General features: G+C 45.2%; 1 protein-coding gene across 3 annotated transcripts in view; it reads left to right on the forward strand.

Moving 5' to 3' along the window:
• trim2a (tripartite motif containing 2a) overlaps positions 1–21,236 on the forward strand; it is a 274,531-nt gene that overhangs the window by 220,088 nt on the left and 33,207 nt on the right. For 2 of the 3 annotated variants that reach the window (XM_059964789.1, XM_059964791.1), the window contains one exon: positions 14,373–14,553. In XM_059964789.1, the coding sequence (XP_059820772.1) occupies positions 14,373–14,553 (181 nt within the window). The remainder of the gene's footprint in view (positions 1–14,372; positions 14,554–21,236) is intronic. The other variant, XM_059964790.1, reaches the window with a different exon arrangement.

Raw genomic sequence — 21,236 nt, forward strand, 5'->3', positions numbered from 1 at the left:
CTTAAATATATTTAATGAAGAAGCCTCAACTGCTTCCCTGGGCAGATAATTCCACAGATTCACCACTCTCTAGGAAAAGCAGTTTCTTCTCATCTCTGTCCTAAATCTTCTCCCCTGAATCTTGAGGCAACGTCCCCTAGTTCCGGTCTCACCTACCAATGGAAACAACTTTCCTACTTCTATCTTATCTATCCCTTTCAAAATTTTGTATGTTTCTATAAGATCCCCTCTCATTCTTCTGAATTCCAGAGAGTATAGTCCCAGGCGACTCAATCTCGCCAAATAGATTAACCCCTTCATCCCTGGAATCAACCTGGTGAATCTCCTTTGCACTGCCTCCAAAGCCATTATATCCTTCCTCAAGTCTGGACACCAGAACTGCACACAATACTCCAGGTGCGGCCTCACCAGTACCCTGATCTCCCTGCTCTTGAGTTCAATCCCTCTAGCAATGAAGGCCATCATTCCATTTCCCTTTTCTTGATAACCTGTTGTGCCTGCAAGCCAGCTTTTTGCGATTCATGAACAAGCACTCCCAAGTCCCTCTGCACAACAGCATGCTGCAATCTTTCCCCCATTTAAATAATAATCTGCTCTTTTATTCCTTCCGAAGTGGATGATCTCACATTTACCAACGTTGTATTCCATCTGCCAGACTTTGACCCATTCACTTAACCTATCTAAATCCCTCTGCAGACACTCCACATCCTCTGTACAATTTACTTTTCCACTCAGTTTAGTGTCATCAGCAAACTTTGCTACGCTACACTCAGTCCCCTTGTCCAAGTCATCAATGTAAATGGTAAATAGCACTGACCCATGCAGCACCCCACTCACCAGAGATTGCCAACCGGAGAAACACCCATTTATACCAACACTCTGCCTTCTATTGGTTAACCAATCCACTATCCATGCCAATACACTTCCTCCGACTCCGTGCATTCATATCTTATTTATGTTTCTTGTGCAGCACCTTATCGAATGCCTTCTGGAAATCCAAGTATACGACATCCACCTGTTCCCCTCTATCCACTGCACTCATTATGTCCTCAAAGGACTTTAGTAAGTTTGTCAAATAGGACCTGCCCTTTCTGAATCTATGCTGTGTCTGTCTATTGGAACCACTCCTTTCTAAATGTTTCGCTATTTCTTCCTTAATGACATTTTCCTGACTACAGTTGTTAAGCTAACTGGCCTATAGTTGCCTGTATTTTGCCTATATCTTTTTTAAAAAAGTAGCATGACATTTGCTGTCTTCCAATCCTCTGGGACCTGTCGAGAGTCTGGAGTTTTGATAAATGATTACCCACACGTCTACTATAACCTCCACCATTCCTTCAGCACCCTGGGATGCATCCCATCAGGACCAGGGGACTTAACTACCTTCAGGCCCTCTAGTTTGCTCATTACTGTCTCTTTCGTGACAGTGATCTTACTGAGGTCCTCACTTCCCATTTCATCCATAACATCCTTCTTTGGCAAATTAGACGTGTCCTGCACCATGAAGACTGACACAAAATAGTTGTTCAATGCCTCAGCCATTTCCTTATCACCCAATATCAATTTCCCCTTCTCATCTTCCAAGGGGCCACTCTCTTCCGCTTTGTATAATTATAAAAACTTTTGCAATCTGTTTTTATATTTTGTGCTAATTTACTTTCATACTCTATCTTCCCTTTCTTTATTTCTTGTTTAGTTGTTCTCAGTTGCTTTTTAAAGTTTTCTCAATCCTCCAGTCTCCCACTACCCTTTGCAACTTTGTACACATGAGCTTTTAATTTGATACTATCTTTTATTTCCTTAGTTATCCCAGACTGGCTCTCCCCACACTTACTGTTTTTACTTTTGACTGGAATATACTTTTGTGCACTGTGAAAAATCTCTTTGAATGTACTCCACTGTTCCTCAACTGTCCTACCAAATAGCCTGTGCTCTAATCCACATTAGCCAACTCCTCCCTCATCCTGTTATAGTCTCGCTTGTTCAAGCATAATACATTAGTTTTAGATCTATTTCATCCTCCATCTGAAGGATCCAAGAGGATCCCTGACTACAAGATCATTAAACTTACCTGTCTCATTGCACAGGACTAGATCTAAGATAGTATTTTCCCTTCTAGGTTCACTAACATGCTGCTCAAGAAAGCCATCATGGATGCATTCTATGAGGTCCTCCTCAAGATGTCCTTGACCAACCTGACTCACCCAATCTATATGGAAGTTAAAATCCCCCATGACAACTGTCATTTCATTGTTACAAGCCTCAGTTATTTCTTGGTTAATCACCTCTGCCATTGCAACATTTTTATTAAGTGGTCTACAGACAACTCCCACCAGTGATTTTTTTTCCCTTTACTATTCTTAATCTCTACCCAGATGAACTCAACATTCTACTCCATAGATCTTACATCGTCTTTCACAATTGCCCTGATCTCATCCCTAATCAAGAGCACCACCCTACCTCCTATCCCTTCCTGCCTATCTTTCCGTACTACCTGATACCCTTGGATATTTAATTCCCAGTCATCTCCACTTTGCAATCAGGTTTCTGTAATGGCCACTAAATCATATGCCTTAGTACTGATCTGTGCCACAAGTTCACTAACCTTGTTTCTAATACTACGGGTATTTAGATAATGTGTCCTTATTCTCATTGTCCTTATAGAATCTTGTGACCTATGTGATTCTTGCTTTTTACTTTTATGCACTCTACTCTTACTTTTTTCTTCACTTACTCTAGCTTTGGTCTCTACATCACTTCTATCTTCTTTTCTGTGTGGGTTCTCATCCCCCTGCCATATTAGTTTAAAGGCTCTCCAACATCACTAAAAAACAATCTCCCTAGGACATTGATCCCGGCCCTGCCCAGATGTAGACTGTCCGGACGGTACTGGTCCCACTTCCCCCAGAAATGGTTCCAATGCCCCAAGAATCTGAAACCCTCCCTCCTGCACCACCGCTCAAGCCACATACTCATTCTAGCTATCCTGCCATTCCAACTCTGGCTAGCACATGGCATCGGTAATAATCCTGAGATTACTACTTTTGAGGTCCTACTCTTTAAGTTACCTCCTAGCTCCCAAATTCAGCTTGTAGGACCTCATCCCGCTTTCTTCCTACATCGTTAGTACCTACATGTACCATGGCAGATGGCTGCTCACCCTCCCCTTTCAGAATGCCCTGCAGCCTCTCCAAATCATCTCTGACCCTTGCATCCGGGAGGCAACACACCATACGGGAGTTCCATTTGCAGCCACGGAAGCTCCTCTCTATTCACTTCCCATGGAATCCCCTACCACAACATCTCTGCCACTCCTTTTCTTGCCCTCATGTGCAGCAGAGCCACCCAAGGTGCCATGATCCTGGCTACTGTTGCCTTCACCTGATCAGCCATCCTGCAGATTCCAAAGCGGTATATCTGTTTTGGAGGGAGATGACTGCAGGAGACTTCTGTACTACCTTCCTGCGACTACTCTTCCAGTTGGTCACCCATTCCCTATCTTTCCTTAGATCCTTAAACTGCACAGTGTGACTAACCCACTAACTGTGCTATCCACAACACTCTCAGCATCTTGGATGCTCCATAGTGAGTCCATGCGCAGCTCCGGTGCCGCCATGCAGTCTATCAGGAGCTGCAGCTGGACAAACCTCTTGCACGTGTAGTCTTCAGGAACACCATCAGCCTTCCACATGACACATGAGGAGCATGGCACGGGTCTGAGCTCACCTGCCATATCAGAGCAACAGGTGTTAGTGGAAGAGGACCATTGACTCTTCTTTGCTGAATCCCTATTTGAGCCAAAGCCCTCTTACTCTGCTACCCTCTCACTCCACTGCCTGCTGTATATGGCGAATACAGCTGCCAATGTCCACCCGGGGGGGGGAAGAATACCGGGATGGATGATAGTGATGGTTGACTCCGAGTCCACCAACGCACGGCATCTGATACCTTCCACGACACAGTCCACGTATAAGCCTTGCTTTTCACCCAAACGGCCCACCCGGAGGGGCGACAACAGAGGGGTTCTGCTGGAGGATTTGGGTGGCGCTGCCCACTTGGCGTTTCCTGATGGCCACCCTGAGCTGTGGCGTGTTGCCAGTGTGGGCAGTCCTGGGCCAAATGACCAGCCCCACCGCACCAGGAGCAGAGGTCGTTTCGTGGCCGCCGGTTGGAACTGTCTCACGGGCTCCTCCTCCTCCGCCTCAGTGACACAAACCTGGGCTCGCTGCATGCGAGACAACGCTGGAGCACTTTGATGGTTTCTGTTCTCTCCACCTGGGCCATGAGAGGGAACTCGGGGTAGCCATGCCGAACACAGTGGCGAAGATCTGCTGCAAGCGTCCCCAAGTTTTCTCCCATACAGCGCCGTCTGCTGCACAATTCTCCCCTCGTTGCTACTGCCCATGGCCTCTTGAAATGCCACTCCGGTGCCACTATGAGGGCCCTGTAGTTACGCTGCTCCACCAGTGTTAGGTCGAGGAGGGCCCGCAGGGCATTTCTCTCCAGTGCCAGGGCAAGCTGTACTGCCATTTCCGTGGGGTTCGACCTGTTGTGCCATGGAGCAAATTTGACTTGCGCCAGCTATGGCTCCAGGCTGCTGGTACCGTCGTATTTGGGGAGCTTCAGGGTAGACCTTGAGGCACAAATCATCAAGGGCCATTAATCTTCCTGTTGCTCCGGCGGCATCTGACATGGTGCCCATCCTCCCATGGCTACGCCGTCTTGGGTTCCCTAGTGCGGAACGCTAGGGAGGTGAGCGATGCGCTCCACTCTGTCTCCTGGGCTGGGGAGGCTGGGCACGCTTGTTCCGTCAGGGCTCCCTGCTGAGGCACAATGCTCAGTTCCCAGGTCCTCCCCTCTCGGGTCTCATCTTCACGAGCCCTGCTTATGGGTGCTGGGGAGGCATAATGCTCGATCCCTCATCTTATTCCCCAGATCTTAAGGCACTCTGTCTGCCAATGTGGCTCTTCATTCTCCTTGTCGAACTCACTGCTGACGCCAATGTTGCAAGCATTTGGTCCATAATGACAGACGAGGAAGCTATTTAACTCAGCAAGTTTTATTTTTTTTTATTAAACAAAATATACTTTATTCAAAAATAAAATTATGTACAATAAACCATTCAATGACTCTCAGTCCTTTACAGATGTTTCCATTACAGTCTTTACATTCCCACACTTTTGCCACCCAGGTGGCACTCTGTTATTCCATATTTATGTACACTTGTTCAGGGGTATACACCCCGCCCCCCTACCCCTCAACTCCCGTGGGAGAAGAACCCTAGACTGTGGTCCTTTCCTACCGGGATCTTGCAGTGGCTGCACCAGGTTTGAGTGCGTCCCTCAGCATGTACTCCTGCAATGTGCCAGTCCCTCCACTGCCTGGCAGCGTCACCCCTCTTATGCCCTCATTCCTCCTGATGGCTTCAGCAAAGGGTTCTATGCAGCACACGAACAAGACAAGGGAGAGAGGGCAGCCTGCCTGACTCCAGACCTGATGGGGAAGCTGTCTGTTTCCCACCCATTGACCTGGACTGCGCTACAGATATCTGTGTAGAGCAGTTTGATCCAATTCCAGATTCCCTCCCCAAATCCCATTTTGGAGAGTACATCCACCATGTACGTGTGCAAAATCCTGTCGAAGGCTTTCTCCTGGTCCAAGCTGACCAGGCAGGTGTTCAACCCCCTGTCCTGCACGTAGGCGATGGTGTCCCTCAGCAGCGTGAAGCTGTCTGAGATCTTACTGCCCAGTACAGCACAGGTTTGGTCCGGGTGGATCACCTGCTCCAGTGCAGACTTGACCCTCTTGGCGATAGCCTTGGATAGGATCTTGTAGTTGTTACGTATCCCGTAACTGGATAACTCACCAGCAAAGATAGAGAGGTCCGTTGGAGTCTGATGGCACTATTTCCGAACGTTTTATTCATAAAGGGGGGCACAAAAGTAAGTTTAATACAAACATTCAGAACATATACATCGGCAAAACTCAATCTAAAGCGCGGGTATAGCAATAATCATCATTAAGAAAATAATCTCGACTGTTGTCTAGGGGGATAATATATTGTCCGTTGGAAATATAGAAGTCACTCAGAAGTCTGCAGGCTTCAGTCTTTTTGGGAAATCGCTGGGTTTCACGTGTTTCAGAGAGAGTGAGGAGAAACGGGAAAAACTTGCCCGGGTCTTTGACGAAGCAACACCGTTGAATCAGGGGAGCGTTGTTTCCCTCTTATTAGTTCGGGTCCTTCCCGGTTTTATCAGCCACCTGCTCCCCAGGCAGAGAAGTTACGGAGCACACGTGGCTTTTGACTGGCTTCCAGCTATCACGGGAGCGTTGAGCGATCGAGTCCTTCTGGTGCGTCTCTCTGGGGTACCGCCTTCTGCAGTCCCCTTTTATTTTGACTTGCAGAGTTGTAAATGTCCATCAAAGTAGGGTGATGCAATCCCCACCCCCACATTACCCGAGTGTGTCCATATCCGTGGTAGCTGTCACGTAGCAGGGTCATGCCCTCAGCACAAGTGTCTCTAAGAGCCCTGGCCAAAACCGTTACATTGACTTTCATTTGCCTGGGTCCGAGACCCGAATTAATAGTGCTCTTGCGGTTCTCCGGAAGGAGGGGGCTGCTCCCGCCCCTTCGGCCCCTCAGAGCTGTGGTACATTCATAACATAGTCCACATTCAGGAGTGAAATGGGCCTCCACTTTCTAATGTCTTCCCTCTCCCCCTTCTGCTTGTAGATGAGGGTGATGATGCCCTTCCTCATGGATTCTGACATGCTGCCCACCAGAAGCGTAGCATTGTTCACTTCCAGCAGGTTGGGGCCCATCCGGTTCCACAGAGCCGAATACAACTCGACCGGTAAGCCATCGCCTCCGGGAGTCTTACCCGACTCAAAGGAACGGACGGAGCCAGTCCGCTCGTCCAGGGTCAGTGGCTGATCCAGACTCTCCCGTCGCCTCCGGGAGTCTTACCCGACTCAAAGGAACGGATGGAGCCAGTCGGCTCGTCCAGGGTCAGTGGCTGCTTCCCGTCGTCTAAGACCTGCCTGATAGTTGACAGGAAGTTGCGGGAGGCTGAGGAGTCTGTGGCCTTTTCTCTCCTCAGTATGTCTGTCTGTGAGGACGCGACTGAGCCGTCCTCTTCCTTAAGGTTGTGGATCACAGAGCTCCCCCTGTGCACCTTTTGTCCTGCTCCACGGTTCGGACCCTTGATCGGAAGATGATCTTGGATTCGGCGGCAAAGTGCTGGGCCTGCGGGCCCTTCACCTCCTGCAGTTCCTCCCTGACATCCACCCCTCAACTGCAGAAGGAGTTGCTGCAACTCTGTCTGGAGTTTACGCAGTTCCCTCTGCCCCTGCCTTGCTTTCTGGATACCCTCACTTCTCGGCCTTTTGACTAAGATCAAGTGTAGTTTCCTTTGGGACACATGACGATCGGAAGGCAGAGCCTAGTCTGTGATAGACACAAAACAGACCAGGCACCATGACCCAGAGAGTGAACCCAACCAGTCTCACACCGACGGGGGAGGTGACCATCACAAACCCTGGTTACAGTTAGCGTGACCCACAAGTACACAAGCAAATAACTATATAACCCAAACTAAAATGTAACAATAAACGAACCAGAACTTCCCACCATAATCCCACAAAAGCATTTTAACACAAGAACAATAAACAATGCTGGTCATTAGAAATGCAGGGGTGGGCTGTTGACCACGCCCCCTCCCAGAACATCACAATAGACTCCAAGTGCAGCCTCACCAGAGTCCATAGAACCATAGAACATTACAGCACAGAAACAGGCCTTTTGGCCCTTCTTGGCTGTGCTGAACCATTTTTCTGCCCAGTCCTTCTGATCGGCACCTGGCCCATGTCCCTCCATACACCTCTCATCCATGTACCTGTCCAAGTTTTTCTAAAATGTTAAAAGGGAACCCGCATTTACCACTTCATCTGGCAGCTCATTCCACAATCCCACCACTCTCTGTGAAGAAGCCCCCCCAATGTTCCCTTTAAGCTTTCCTCTTTCACCCTTAACCCATGTCCTCTGTATTTTTTCTCCCCTAGCCTCAGTGGAAAAAGCCTGCTTGCATTAACTCTATCTATACCCATCATAATTTTATATACCTCTATGAAATATCCCCTCATTCTTCTACATTCCAGGGAATAAAGTCCTAACCTACTTAATTTTTCTCTGTAGGTCCTATACAACCAAACCATGGCATTGCAGTTTTTATACTCAGTGCCTTGGCTGATGAAGTTTAGCACTCTGTCTTCCTGTGACTGCCCTTTTAGTGCATGCTGCACTTGTACTCTAAGATCCTTCTGTTCTTCAATACTGCACAGCGCCCTACCTGGATTTAACCTCTGTTTTATAGAACACCACACTACAGAAACAGGTCCTTCAGCCCGTCTAGTCTGTGTTGAATCAGTCTAAACTCATTGATGTGCACACAGATCATAGCCCTCCATCCAGTACCTATCCAAATGTCTTCCAAATGTTCAAATTGAACCTGTGTCACTTGTGCTGGCAGCTTATTGCACACGCTCATCACCTTCTGAGTGAAGAAGTTTCCCTTCATGTTCCCTTTAAACATTTTACCTTTCACACTTAACCCATGACCTCTAGTTGTGGACTCACCCAACACCTCATTATTTTGTATTCGTCTATCAAAACTTTCTTCAGTCTTCTATGTTCTAGGGAATAAAAGTCAAAACTATAACTCAGGTCTTCAAATCCCAGCAACACCCTTGTAATTTTTCTTTGCACTTTTTAAACCTTATTTACATCTTTCCTGTAGGTAGGTGACCAAAAGTGAACACAATACTCCAAATTACTTACATGGAATTATGATGTAGTGGCCATTACAGAGACTTGGCTGGCACCAGGGCAGGAATGGATTCTCAATATTCCTGAATTTCAGTGCTTTAAAAGTGATGGGGGGGGGGGGGGAGGAAGGGAGGAGGGGTGGCATTACTGGTCAGGGATACTATTACAGCTACAGAAAGGGTGGGTAATATAGCAGGATCCACTTTTGAGTCAGTATGGGTAGAAGTCAGGACCAGGAAGGGAGCAGTTACTCTATTGAGAGTACTCAATAGGCCCCCTGGTAGCAGCAGAGATACCGAGGAGCAGACTGGGAGGCAGATTTTAGAAAGGTGCAAAATTAACAGGGTTGTTATCATGGGTGACTTTAACTTCCCTAATATTGATTGACTCCTGATTAGTTCCAATGGTTTAGACGGGGCAGAGTTTGTTAAGTGTGTTCAAGACAAGTTCCTGTCACAGTATGTTGACAGGCTGACTGGGAGAATGCCATACTAAATCTAGTATTAGTTAACGATCCGGGTCAGGTCACTGATCTCTCAGTGGGTGAGCATCTGAGGGACAGTGACCACCGTTCCCTGGACTTTAACATTATCCTGGAAAAGGGTACAATCAGAGGGGAAAGGAAAATTTTTAATTGGGAAAGGGCAAATTATGAGGCTATAAGGCTAGAATATGCGGGTGTGAATTGGGATGATGTTTTTGTAGGAAAATGTACTATGGACATGTGGTCGATGTTTAGGAATCCCTTGTAGGATGTTAGGGATAAATTTGTCCCGGTGAGGAAGATAGAGAATGGTAGGATGAAGGAACCATGGGGTGACAAGTGAGGTGGAGAATCTAGTCAGATGGAAGAAGGCAGCATATGTGAGGTCTAGGAAGCAAGGATCAGATGAGTCTATTGAGGAATGTAGGGTAGCAAGAAAGGAGCGCAGGAAGGAGTCATGAGAAGGCCTTGGCGAGTAGGGTAAAGGAAAACCCCAAGGCATTCTTCAATTTTGTGAAGAACAAAAGGATGATAGGAGAGAAGGTAGGACCGATTAGAGATAAAGGTGGGAAGATGTGCCTGGAGGCTGTGGAAGTGAGCGAGGTCCTCAATGAATACTTCTCTTTGGTATTCATCAATGAGGGGGAACTTGGTTGGTGTTCTGGAGCATGTGCATATTAAGGGAGAAGAGGTGTTGGAGTTGTTAAAATACATTAGGATGGATAAGTCCCTGGGACCTGACAGAATATTCCCCAGGCTGCTCCACGAGGCGAGGGAAGAGATTGCTGAGCCTCTGGCTAGGATCTTTATGTCCTTGTTGTCCAATGGAGCATTGGAGGGAGGCGAATGTTGTCCCCTTGTTCAAAAAAGGTAGTAGGGATAGTCCGGGTAACTATAGACCAATGAGCCTTACGTCTGTGGTGGGAAGTGAGATAGAATCTATGGGCATTTAGAGAATCATGGTCTGATCAGGGATAGTCAGCATGGCTTTGTGAAGGGCAGATCATGTCTAACAAGCCTGATAGAGTTCTTTGAGGAGGTGACCAGTCATATAGATGAGGGTAGTGCAGTGGATGTGATCTACATGGATTTTAGTAGGGTATTTGACAAGGTTTATTCAGAAAGTCAGAAGGCATGGGATCCAGGGAAGTTTTGCCAGTTGGATTCAGAATTGGCTTGCCTGCAGAAAGCAGAGGGTCATAGTGCAGGGAGTACATTCTGATTGGAGGGTTTTGACTTGTGGTGTCCCACAAGGATCGGTTCTGGGACCTCTACTTTTTGTGATTTTTATTAATGACCTGGATGAGGGGGTAGAAGGGTGGTTTGGCAAGTTTGCAAACGACACAAATGTTGGTGGTGTTGTGGATAGTGTAGAGGATTGTCGAAGATTGCAGTGAGACATTGATAGGATGCAGAAGTGGGCTGAGAAGTTGCAGATGGAGTTCAACCCGGAGAAATGTGAGGTGGTACACTTTGGAAGGACAAACTCCAAGGCAGAGTATAAAGTAAATGGCAGGATACTTGGCAGGATACACAGTGTGGAGGAGCAGAGGGATCTGGGGGTACATGTCCACAGATCCCTGAAAGTTGCCTCACAGGTAGATAGGGTAGTTAAGAAAGCTTATGGAGTGTTAGCTTTCATAAGTCGAGGTATAGAGTTTTAAGAGTTGCGGAGTAATGATGTAGTTGTATAAAACTCTGGTTAGGCCACACTTGGAGTACTGTGTCCAGTTCTGGTCGCCTCACTATAAGAAGGATGTGGAAGAATTGGAAAGGGTACAGAGGAGATTTACCAGGATGCTGCCTGGTTTAGAGAGTATGGATTATGATCAGAGATTAAGGGAACTAGGGCTTTACTCTCTGGAGAGAAGGAGGATGAGAGGAGAAATGATAGAGGTATACAAGATATTAAGAGGAATAGATAGAGTGGACAGCCAGCGCCTCTTCCCCAGGGCACCACTGCTCAATACAGGAGGACATGGCTTTAAGGTAAGGGGAGGGAAGTTCAAGGGGGATATTAGAGGAAGGTTTTTCACTCAGAGAGTGGTTGGTGCGTGGAATGCACTGCCTGAGTCACTGGCGGCGGCAGGTACACTAGTGAAGTTTAAGAGACTACTAGACAGGTATATGGAGGAATTTAAGGTGGGGTGTTATATGGGATGCAGGGTTTAAGGGTCGGCACAACATTGTGGGCCAAAGGGCTTGTACTGTCCTGTATTGTTCTATTTTCTATGTTCTAAATTGGGCCTTACCAATGTCCAATGCAAAATTTCAACATAACATCCCAGCACTGTACTCAATACTTTAACTTATGAAGGCCAGTGTGCCAAAAGCTGTCTTTACAGCCCTATCCACCTGAAACACCCACTTCCAAGGAATTATGGACCTGTATTCCCTGATCCTTCTGTTCTAACACACTCCTCAGTGCCCTACCATGCAAGACCTACCCTGGTTGGTCCTCCCAAATTGCACCACATTACACTTGTCTACATTAAATTCCCGCTGGTCCAGATCCTGCTTCAAGCTTTGACAGCCTTTCTCGCTCTCCACTATATCACGAATCTTGGTGTCATCCACAAATTTAATGAGCGAGTTTATTGCCTTATTATCCAGACTGTTGATGTATATAACAAACAACAATGGAATCTGCAAAACTCCACTAGTCACAGGCCTCCAGTCAGACAGGCAATCATCTACTACCACTCTCTGGCTTGTTTCGCAAAGCTAATGTCTGATCCAATTTACTATCTCATCTTGATTGCTGAGCGACTGAACCTTCTTGAACAGCCTCTCATGCAGAACCTTGTCAAAAGCCTTGCTAAAGTCCATGTAGACAACCTGCACTGCTTTGCTTACATCAATATTTCTGGTAGCTTCCACAAAAAAAAAACTACCTCTGATCTGTCTCTGTTTATCCAAGTACTCCTATGTTCAGTCCTTTATGATTCCTTCCAGTAACTTTCCCACTGCTGATGTCAGGAACACTGCCTATAATTTCCTGGCTTATACTTAGAGCCTTTCTTAAACAACAAAACAACATTAGCTAATGTCCAGTCCTCTGGCACCTCATTTTTGCCTAGTCTAACTTGTCCAGATGACTTATCCACCTTTCAGTTTGCCTAGCACTTTTTCTTTTGTAATAGCAATGGCACTCACTCCTGCTCCCTGACACTCACAGACCTCTGGCACACTGCTAGTGTCTTCCAAAGTGAAGAATGATGCAAAGTTCTCATTAAGTTCATCTATCATTCCCCATTACTACCTCACCAAAATCATTTTCCAGTGGTTCAATATCAACTCTCACCTCCATTTTTCTCTTTTAATAACTGAAAAATCTTTTAGTATCATGGTTTATATAGTTGGCTAATCTGCCCTCATAATTTATCTTTTCCCTTCTTATAGTTTTCTTTTAAAAGTTTCCCAATCATCCAACTTCCTACCCACTTTATGCAGTCCTTAACTTCCTTTGACAGCCATGGTTCCCTACTGCTGCCACTTGAAAACTTCTTCCTCTGTGGGAAGAAGTTCCTGTGCCTTGTGAACTATGCCCAGAAAATGTAGTCATCTCTGCTCTGTGGTCATCACCGCCAGTATCCTCCTGCAAACCACCTGGGCAAGCTCCTCTCTCATGCCTCAGTAATTCCCTTCATTCCATTATGATACTGATACATGTGAGTTAAACTTCTTCCTCTCAAATTGCAGTTTGAATTAAATTATATTATGATCTCTGGTTCCTAAGGTTTCCTTTACGTTAAGCTCCCTATTAAGATCTAGGTTATTACACAACACCCAGTAGGCTCAAGCACAGGCTACTCTAAAAAGCCATCTCATAGGCATTCAACAAATTCCCTCTCTTGAGGTCCGACACCAAACTGACCTTCCCAATCCCATTGCATATTGAAGTCCCCCATTACACTTGTGCCATTACCCTTTTCCAGCTCCCTTTGCAATCTTAATCCTACATCTTGGCTACTATTTGAAAGGAAATATATTATTCCTGTAATGGTTTTATTTTACTGTTGCACTTTCCTAGCTATCTGTCCCCATGACTATAGAGCCCCCTATTACTGCTGCCATCCTTTTCAGGTCCCTACCCTTCTGAGCCACAGGGTCAGACTCAGTGCCAGAGGCACGGCCACCATTGCTTCCCCAGGTAGGTTCTCCCCCACCCCCCAACCAACAATAGTCAAAATATAGTAATTAATGTTGAGGGGGGCTGCCACAAGGGTGCTCTCCACTATCTGACTTTCCTCCTTCAGTCCATTTATCTGTCTCCTGTAGCCTTGTGGCGACTAACTTCCTGTGTCTGCCTCCACTGTCATCTCTTGCAGCTTGTCCAGATAGTCACTATTATGTGTGTGGGAGAGTTCTTTTTAATTTCTCCCCTCTTGCAATCTGTTTCTAGACTCCCAAGCCCTGGGAAAAATAATTTATTTGTCCTGTCAGTGTACCTCATAATTTTGTAGAACTTAGTAACATCACCCTTCAATATTCTACCGAGAGTAAACACAGCTTATCTAATATTTACACGAGATGCTGGAAATCCAGAGCAACACTCAAAATGCTGGAGGATCTCAGCTATCAGGCAGCATCTTTGGGGAGGAATAAAGGGTTGACATTTTTCATCTGGATACACGCTATTGTGAATTCTAATCTAAAGTGTCTAGTCAGATCTTCCAGTTATCGTGGTGCAATTCCAAGTTGATTTTTTGCAGGTTCAGGTTAAGTCAATTTTACGGTTGTACAGTGATGGAAATCGTATACCATACAATTCAATTTCTAGATGTATTTTAGCAATTTTTTTTTAAATATGGAAAGAAACAATAGCACATTAACATCTCAGGACAGTAAAATGTCTTTAAATCCCTGCAACTCTTTAATCTGGTCAAGCCAGCATGGGATACACGATTAGATTCTGTAGACCAGATCTACACATCAGCATCAGTTAATGCAGCATGTACTCACGTTTATTTTAAATACAGAACAGAGGCATTGCAGGAAACTCCATTTGTCTGAGAATACAATGAAAACTAAAATATTTGAAATTATGTTCTATCTCAACAGACCAAACTAGGCTCTGGGAAGCTTTTGGGACCGAAAGGTGTAGCAGTGGATCGCAATGGCCATATAATTGTGGTGGACAACAAGGCTTGCTGCGTCTTCATTTTCCAGCCTAATGGGAAACTGGTGACAAAATTTGGTAACCGAGGAAATGGTGACAAGCAGTTTGCAGGTACACTTGATGGTAATAGTTGAACCCCCTTTCTTGCCTCTTCTGAACATACAAAGGAATGAAGACAGCATATTCAATACAATTGTGTACTACACTTCACCAAAGTGATAAATGCATAATTTTGATCATTGTCTCCAATAGTTTATAATCTAAAAGAATGAATCCAAAAATGTAACCTGCAGATGTTCAGCAACTAGTATCTGGAGAGCAGGTGTGGAGGAAAATCTCCTTTGTCAAGTTATATATTGTCTTGTTTGAAGGTGAACGTGACAATGAGCATAAATCTTTTAAATCAATCTCTTGTCTCATTCTGCAACTCGTTCAGGTTGTCCTCCATCTGTGACCAGTGCAATCATTGTAATGATGATAGTAGAAGTGCTAGTGGAAGACTGTGAAAACTGAATAGAATCATTTTGATAGTCAGTCACCACTTCATTAGCTACTGGAGAGGAACATGTGGTCTGCTCCTGCCATGTAGCTCATCTACTTCAAGGTTCAACATGTTATCTGTTCAGAACAGCTCTTCTGCACATCACTCTTGTAACATGTGGTTATAGAGTTAGTCACAGAAAAGTACAGCACAGAACCAGACTCTTCGGCCCATCTAGTGCATGCCGAACCATTTAAACTTTCTAGTCACATCAACCTGCATCCAGACCATACCCCTCCCATCAATATATCCATCCAAACTTTTCTTAAACATTGAAATTCAGCTTGCATTCACTACTCGTGCTGGCAGCTCATCCACACTCTCATGACCCTCTGAGTGAAGAAGAGACCCCTCATGCTCCCTTTAAATTGTTCACCATTCACACAAATCATGACCTCTACTTGTAATCCCACCTAACCTCAGTAGAAAAAGCTTGCTTGCATTTCCCCTATCAATACCCCTCATAATTTTATATACTTCTATCAAATTTCCCTTCAATCTTCTACATTCCAAGGAATAAAGTCCTAACCAATTCAATCTCTCCTTATAACTCATGTCCTCCAGACTCAGCAACATCCTAGTTAATTTTCTGTGCACTTTTTCAACATTATTTACATCTTTCCTGTAGATAGGTGACCAAAATTGTATACAGTATTCTAAATTATGCCTCACCAATGTCATACGTTAATGTCTTCAACATTACTCTTTCCCATAGATGCTGCCTGGTCTGCTGAGTTCCACCAGCATTTTGTGTGTGTTGCTTGGATTTCCAGCATCTGCAGATTTTCTTTTGTTTGTGATTCCATCTTCTGTACTCAGTAAACACATAAAATGGTGGAGGAACTCAGCAGGCCAGACAGCATCTATGGGGAAAGAGAACAGTTGATGTTTGGGGCAAAACCTTTCACCAAAACCCTTCAGCAGGACTGGAGAAAAAAAGATGAGTAGATGTAAAAGGTGGTGGGAGGGGAGAGAGAAACACAACGTGATAAGTAAAACTGGGAGGGATGGGATGAAGTAAAGAGTTGGGAAGTTGATTAGTGGAAGAGGTACAGAGCTGGAGAAGGTCATAGCAGAGGACAGAAGAGCATGGAAGAAAGAAAGGGGGGAGCACCAGAGGGAGGCAATGAGGTGAGAGAGGGAAATGGGGATGGAGAATGGTGAAGGGGGGAGGTGGGGAGGCATTACCAGAAGTTCGAGAAATCAACGTTCATGCCATCAGGTTGGAGGTTGCCCAAGTGGAATATACGGTGTTGTTGCCCCAACCTGACTGGGGCCTCATTGTGACAGTAGAGGAGGCTATGGATTGGCATGTCGGAATGGGAAGTGGAATGGCCACTGCGATATCCCACTTCTTCTGGCAGATGGAGTGTAGATGCTCGGCGAAGTGGTCTCCCAATGTATGTCGGGTCTCACCAATATACAGGAGACCACACCAGGAGCACCGGATGAGGTAGTTGACCCCAACAGACTCAAGTAAACTGTCTCCTCACCTGGAAAGACTGTTTGGGGTCTTGATGGTAGCAAGGGAGGTGTAGGGACACGTGTAGCACTTGTTTCACTTGCAGAGATAAGTGCCAGGAAGGAGATCAGTGGGGAGGGACAAATGGACAAGAGAGTCATGTTGGGAGTGATCCCTGCAGAAAGTAGAAAATGGAAGGGGGAGATCTGACACAGATTGGGAGACCACTTTGTTGAGCATCAACACTCTGTCTGCCTGACTAAGCAGGATCTCCCAGTGGCCACCCATTTTTATTCTACTTCCCATTCCCATTCCGACATGTTGATCCATGGCTTCTTCTACTGTCACGATGAGGCCACACACAGGTTCGGAGGAGCAACACCTTGTATTTCTTCTTGGTAGCCTCCAACCTGATGGCATGAACATCGATTTCTTGAATTTCCAGTAATGCTTGCCCCATCCCTTTTCCCCCTCTCTCACCTTATCTCCTTGCCTGCCCATCACTCCCTCTGGTGCTCCTCCCACTTTACTCTCTTCCATGGCCTTCTGTCCTCTCCTGTTAGATTCCCCCTTATCCAGCCCTGTATCTCTTTCACAATCAACTTCCCAGCTCTTTACTTCACCCCTCCCCCTCCCGGTTTCACCTATCACCTGGTGTTTCTCTCTCCCCTACCCCACCCCCACCTTTTAACACTGACTCCAGTCTTGCTGAAGGGTTTCAGCTGGAAAAGTCGACTGTACTCTTTTTTCATAGATGCTGCCTAGCCTGCTGAGTTCCTCCAGCATTTGTGTGTGTGTTGTTTGGATTTTGTGTATTCAGTACTTTGATTTATAAAGTCCAATCTGCCAAATGCATTTTTATGACCCTATCTTCCTGTGAAGCCTCTATCGCTGAATTATGAACCTGTATTCCCAGATCCCTTTGTTCTACAGCACTCCTCAGTGCCCGACAACCCTGATTGGTCCTACAAAAAGGGCAAGTCCTCGCATTGAATTCCATCTGTCATTTCTTGGCCCACCTTTCCAGCTGCTCCAGATCCTGCTGTTACTGAGTTGAGTTGCTTTTGCCTTCCTGTCAGCTTGAACCAGTCCAACCATTCTCCTCTGACTTCTCTCATTAACAAGGTTTTTAAATCTACAGAACTGCTGCTAACTGGAAGCTATTTTTGTTTTTTGCACTTTTTTTGTAAACTTTCGAGACTGTTGTGCAAGAAAATCCCAGGAGATACTCAAACCACCCCGTCAGGCACCCATTACCATTCTTTAATGATGCAGCGCGGAATAATCATTCCAGGCCTTCGAGCCATCCATCCCAGCAACCCCTCGACCCTGTTTAACCCTAACCTAATCAATTAACAATAACCAGTAAACTTAACCCATACAGCTTTGGACTGTGGGAGAAAACCAGAGCACCCGGGGAAAATCTACACATTGCACAAGAAACCACCCTACAGAATGGCCTCGGAATTGAACTCTGAGCTCTGAACTGCAGAATGCTCTTAGCTCTAACAGTGTTGCACTAACCACTATGATGTCATGAAGACTATTCCACAGTCAAAGTCACTAAGATCACATTTCTTCCCCATTCTCATGTTTGGTCTGAACAAACACTGAACCTCTTGACCATGTCTATATGCTTTTATGTATTGAGTTGCTGTCACATGATTGGCTGATTATCGAGCAGATGTACATGGGTAAAGAGGCCACTGAGTGTATGTTCCCCTTGCTCAAATGAGGCAGATATAAGTTCAAAGGTTCATTTTCTTAACGATGTATGTACGCAGAATACAACTCTGAGATTCGCCATCTCCATATAGCCGTAGGATACAGAAGTAGTTGAAGGAGAGACACCAATCCTCTCCACATGAAAAGAAAAGAAACAAGAACTTGCAAACCCCAAACCCCAACCCCTGCTTCATGCAAACACTAACAGATCATTCACGTGGAGAAACAACGATAAGAGCATCAAACCCCTAACCCCCAGCCAGCCAATCAGCAACAAGAAAGAATTGGCAGGAACACGGAAAAGTGGTAGAACTGAAAGAGGCCAATATGAACAACAGCTAGTCCAATCTATAATCTCATAACATCTTCGAGAGCATCAGGACCCAGCAGCCCCTCCCAGGGAAGCGACTCCATCCAATGGCCCTTCCAGTTCAAACCCAGCAGCTTCCTTGAAAGCCCCTCAATCTTCTCTGCATTTGCCTTGATGTTTCAACCTTCCTCTATGCCTTAAGCGGTGAGAAATGTAGTCGATCATGGTCCCTTGTCTCGTCTCTGAACTTACCCTCATGGTAGCTTGTGCTCTCATTTCTCTCCTGGATTTTACTCTGCAACAGCAGAGCGTGAGCTCACTTGATTGAACTACAGACTGTAAGTCCCAGGTTCCAACAAGAATAGTAGAAGACAGAAAATATGAAATGATTGACTGGGAGATGCAGCCCGAGGAATCATTGTTCGCTAGTGCCAAAGTGCTTCAGTTTTTACCTTTTACCTCTTGTCATCCATTTGAGGCCAAACATTGAGGCTAATCGTCAGCCCACTTACTTAGCAGATCAAGATGCCCCTGTAATTTTAGGTAACCTTTCTCAGTGTCTACGATACAACCTATGTTAGTATCCTCTGCAATCTTACTAAACATTGCTAATGCATTCACTTCCAAATCGTCTATATAAATTGCAAACAACAAGGATCCATTAAGGATATTTAGTCACGTGTTTCCAGCCTGAGAAACAGCTTTCAACTGTCATTCTTAACTTCCTACCATCGAACCATTTATGAATCCAATTAGCTGTCTTTTCCTGGATCTTATGTGATCTAGAAATTGGAGAGGCCTTAACAGAGATATTTAAAACTGTAGCGTTAATGTGACTTGGACACCACAGTATTAAACACACACGTTTATTTACCAGACTTCCATTTTACAAAAACCCGCTTTCTGACGTCATACGCACTCTGACCTACGAATACTCACATAATACATTACATCCCCCTTCTCAAGTTTTTTTTTACAATACTGTGAATTACCAAAACAATGCCTCTAGGTATGACATTCTAACATTACAACGACCCTGACATAAACTAATAAAAATCTTAACTTCTTATACTGTATTCCACATTGTATCTTACAATACTAACAGCAGTATATTTTCTTTTACTAACATAGACTAATAAACCTTTTATTTCACACCTTGGAACTTATAACATGTGTGATTTTGTCTCAAACTGTGTGAGACTGTAGGTAGATCTAGTCTCTGTATCTAGCTGGAAGTTTGACATGTCTCCCAGACCTTGTGCGATAGAACTGTGACTGTGCTTGTCCTTCAGAGTCAGTCTCTCGAGTAACCTCTGTGTCTGCATTTCTACCTCGGTCTGTCTGCGCCGAGCTTTCACCGTCATTGTGTCGTGGGGTTTTGTCATGCCACTCACTCTTGGTGTCGTTTGTTTCCATGTCTGTATCCGTGGAAATGTCTTGTGTATCTATACGTGGAAACACCCTCTCACCTGTCTTCAGCAGATGCTTCCTGTTCCTCCTGTAGACTCTTCCATCCAGCGTACGAACTATGAAGGATCTTGGTTGCTGATGTCTGTTCACAACCACAGCTGGCTGCCAAGTGTCTCCTCTCTGTATTCTGACATTTTCACCTATATGCAGATCTGGTAACTGTCTTGTAGGTCTGTCATAGTAGCTCTTTTGCTTTATTTGCTTGTACTTTAGCTTGTCATGTACTTGAGCATTACTTTCAGGAGTCAGTAGAGTTGTGGATGTTGGCAGCTTGGATTTCAGATGACGTCCCATCAACAGCTGTGCAGGGGAGAACCTTCAATTGGTGTGTTGTGGTATTCAAGCAGAGCAATGTACGGGTCACTGGTGCTGCTTTGTGTCTTCTTGAGCATGTTTTTCACAGCTTGTACAGATCTCTCTGTTTGTCCATTAGACTGAGCGTGCCCAGGACTGGAAGTAACATGTTGAAATTCCCAGCTTTCTGAAAACTTTCTAAACTCAACACTGGCATATTGTGGACCATTGTCACTGACGACAATATCTGGAATACCATGTCTTGCAAATGTCGACTTCATTGCGGTAATGACACCTTGACTGGACGTGTCACTTAACTTGGTGATTTCCGGATATTTTGAATAGTAGTCCACACAAGGCAGATATTCTGCACCATTGTAGTGAAAGAGATCTGTGCCAAGCTTCTCCCATGGTCTTCCTGGTAGTGGATGGGGAATCACAGGCTCTCTTGGATTGCTGTTTTTATTTTCATTACAAACAGCACACTGAGACACAATGTCCTCTATCTGAGTTGACATACCTGGCCAATAGAGAATGTCCCTTGCTCTTTCTTTACATTTCACTATCCCCAGGTGTGACTCATGAATTCTACTGAGCATTTCCTGTCTCATTTGATTTGGTACTATGAGTTTTGCTGCTTTGAATATTAGTCCTGATGCATAGCTAATTTCTTCTTTAAATTTCCAGTATTTCTGTATTTCTATTGGAACATCTTTTCTTTCTGTTGGCCATCCATTCATTGTAATGTCTCTTAGCATTTGCATTTCAGGATCTTCTGCAGTCACTTTCCTGCACATGTTCAACTTCTCCTCAGAGATGAGTAGCTGAGGTGAAACCCAGTTGACCTCCAGCTCTCTTCCTAGCAACTCTTCCTTTTGCTCTTTGAGGTAAGCATGGCTCAAAGCATCAGCGATGTGCAGTTCTTTTCTTGGCTTATAGGTAACTGTGAGGTGTACCTCTGTAGCCTGAGAAGCATCCTTTGCAGCCTCATAGGAACTTGATGA

This window comes from Hypanus sabinus, chromosome 3 (genome assembly GCF_030144855.1).
Source record: "Hypanus sabinus isolate sHypSab1 chromosome 3, sHypSab1.hap1, whole genome shotgun sequence".
NCBI classification, from domain to species: Eukaryota; Metazoa; Chordata; class Chondrichthyes; order Myliobatiformes; family Dasyatidae; genus Hypanus; species Hypanus sabinus.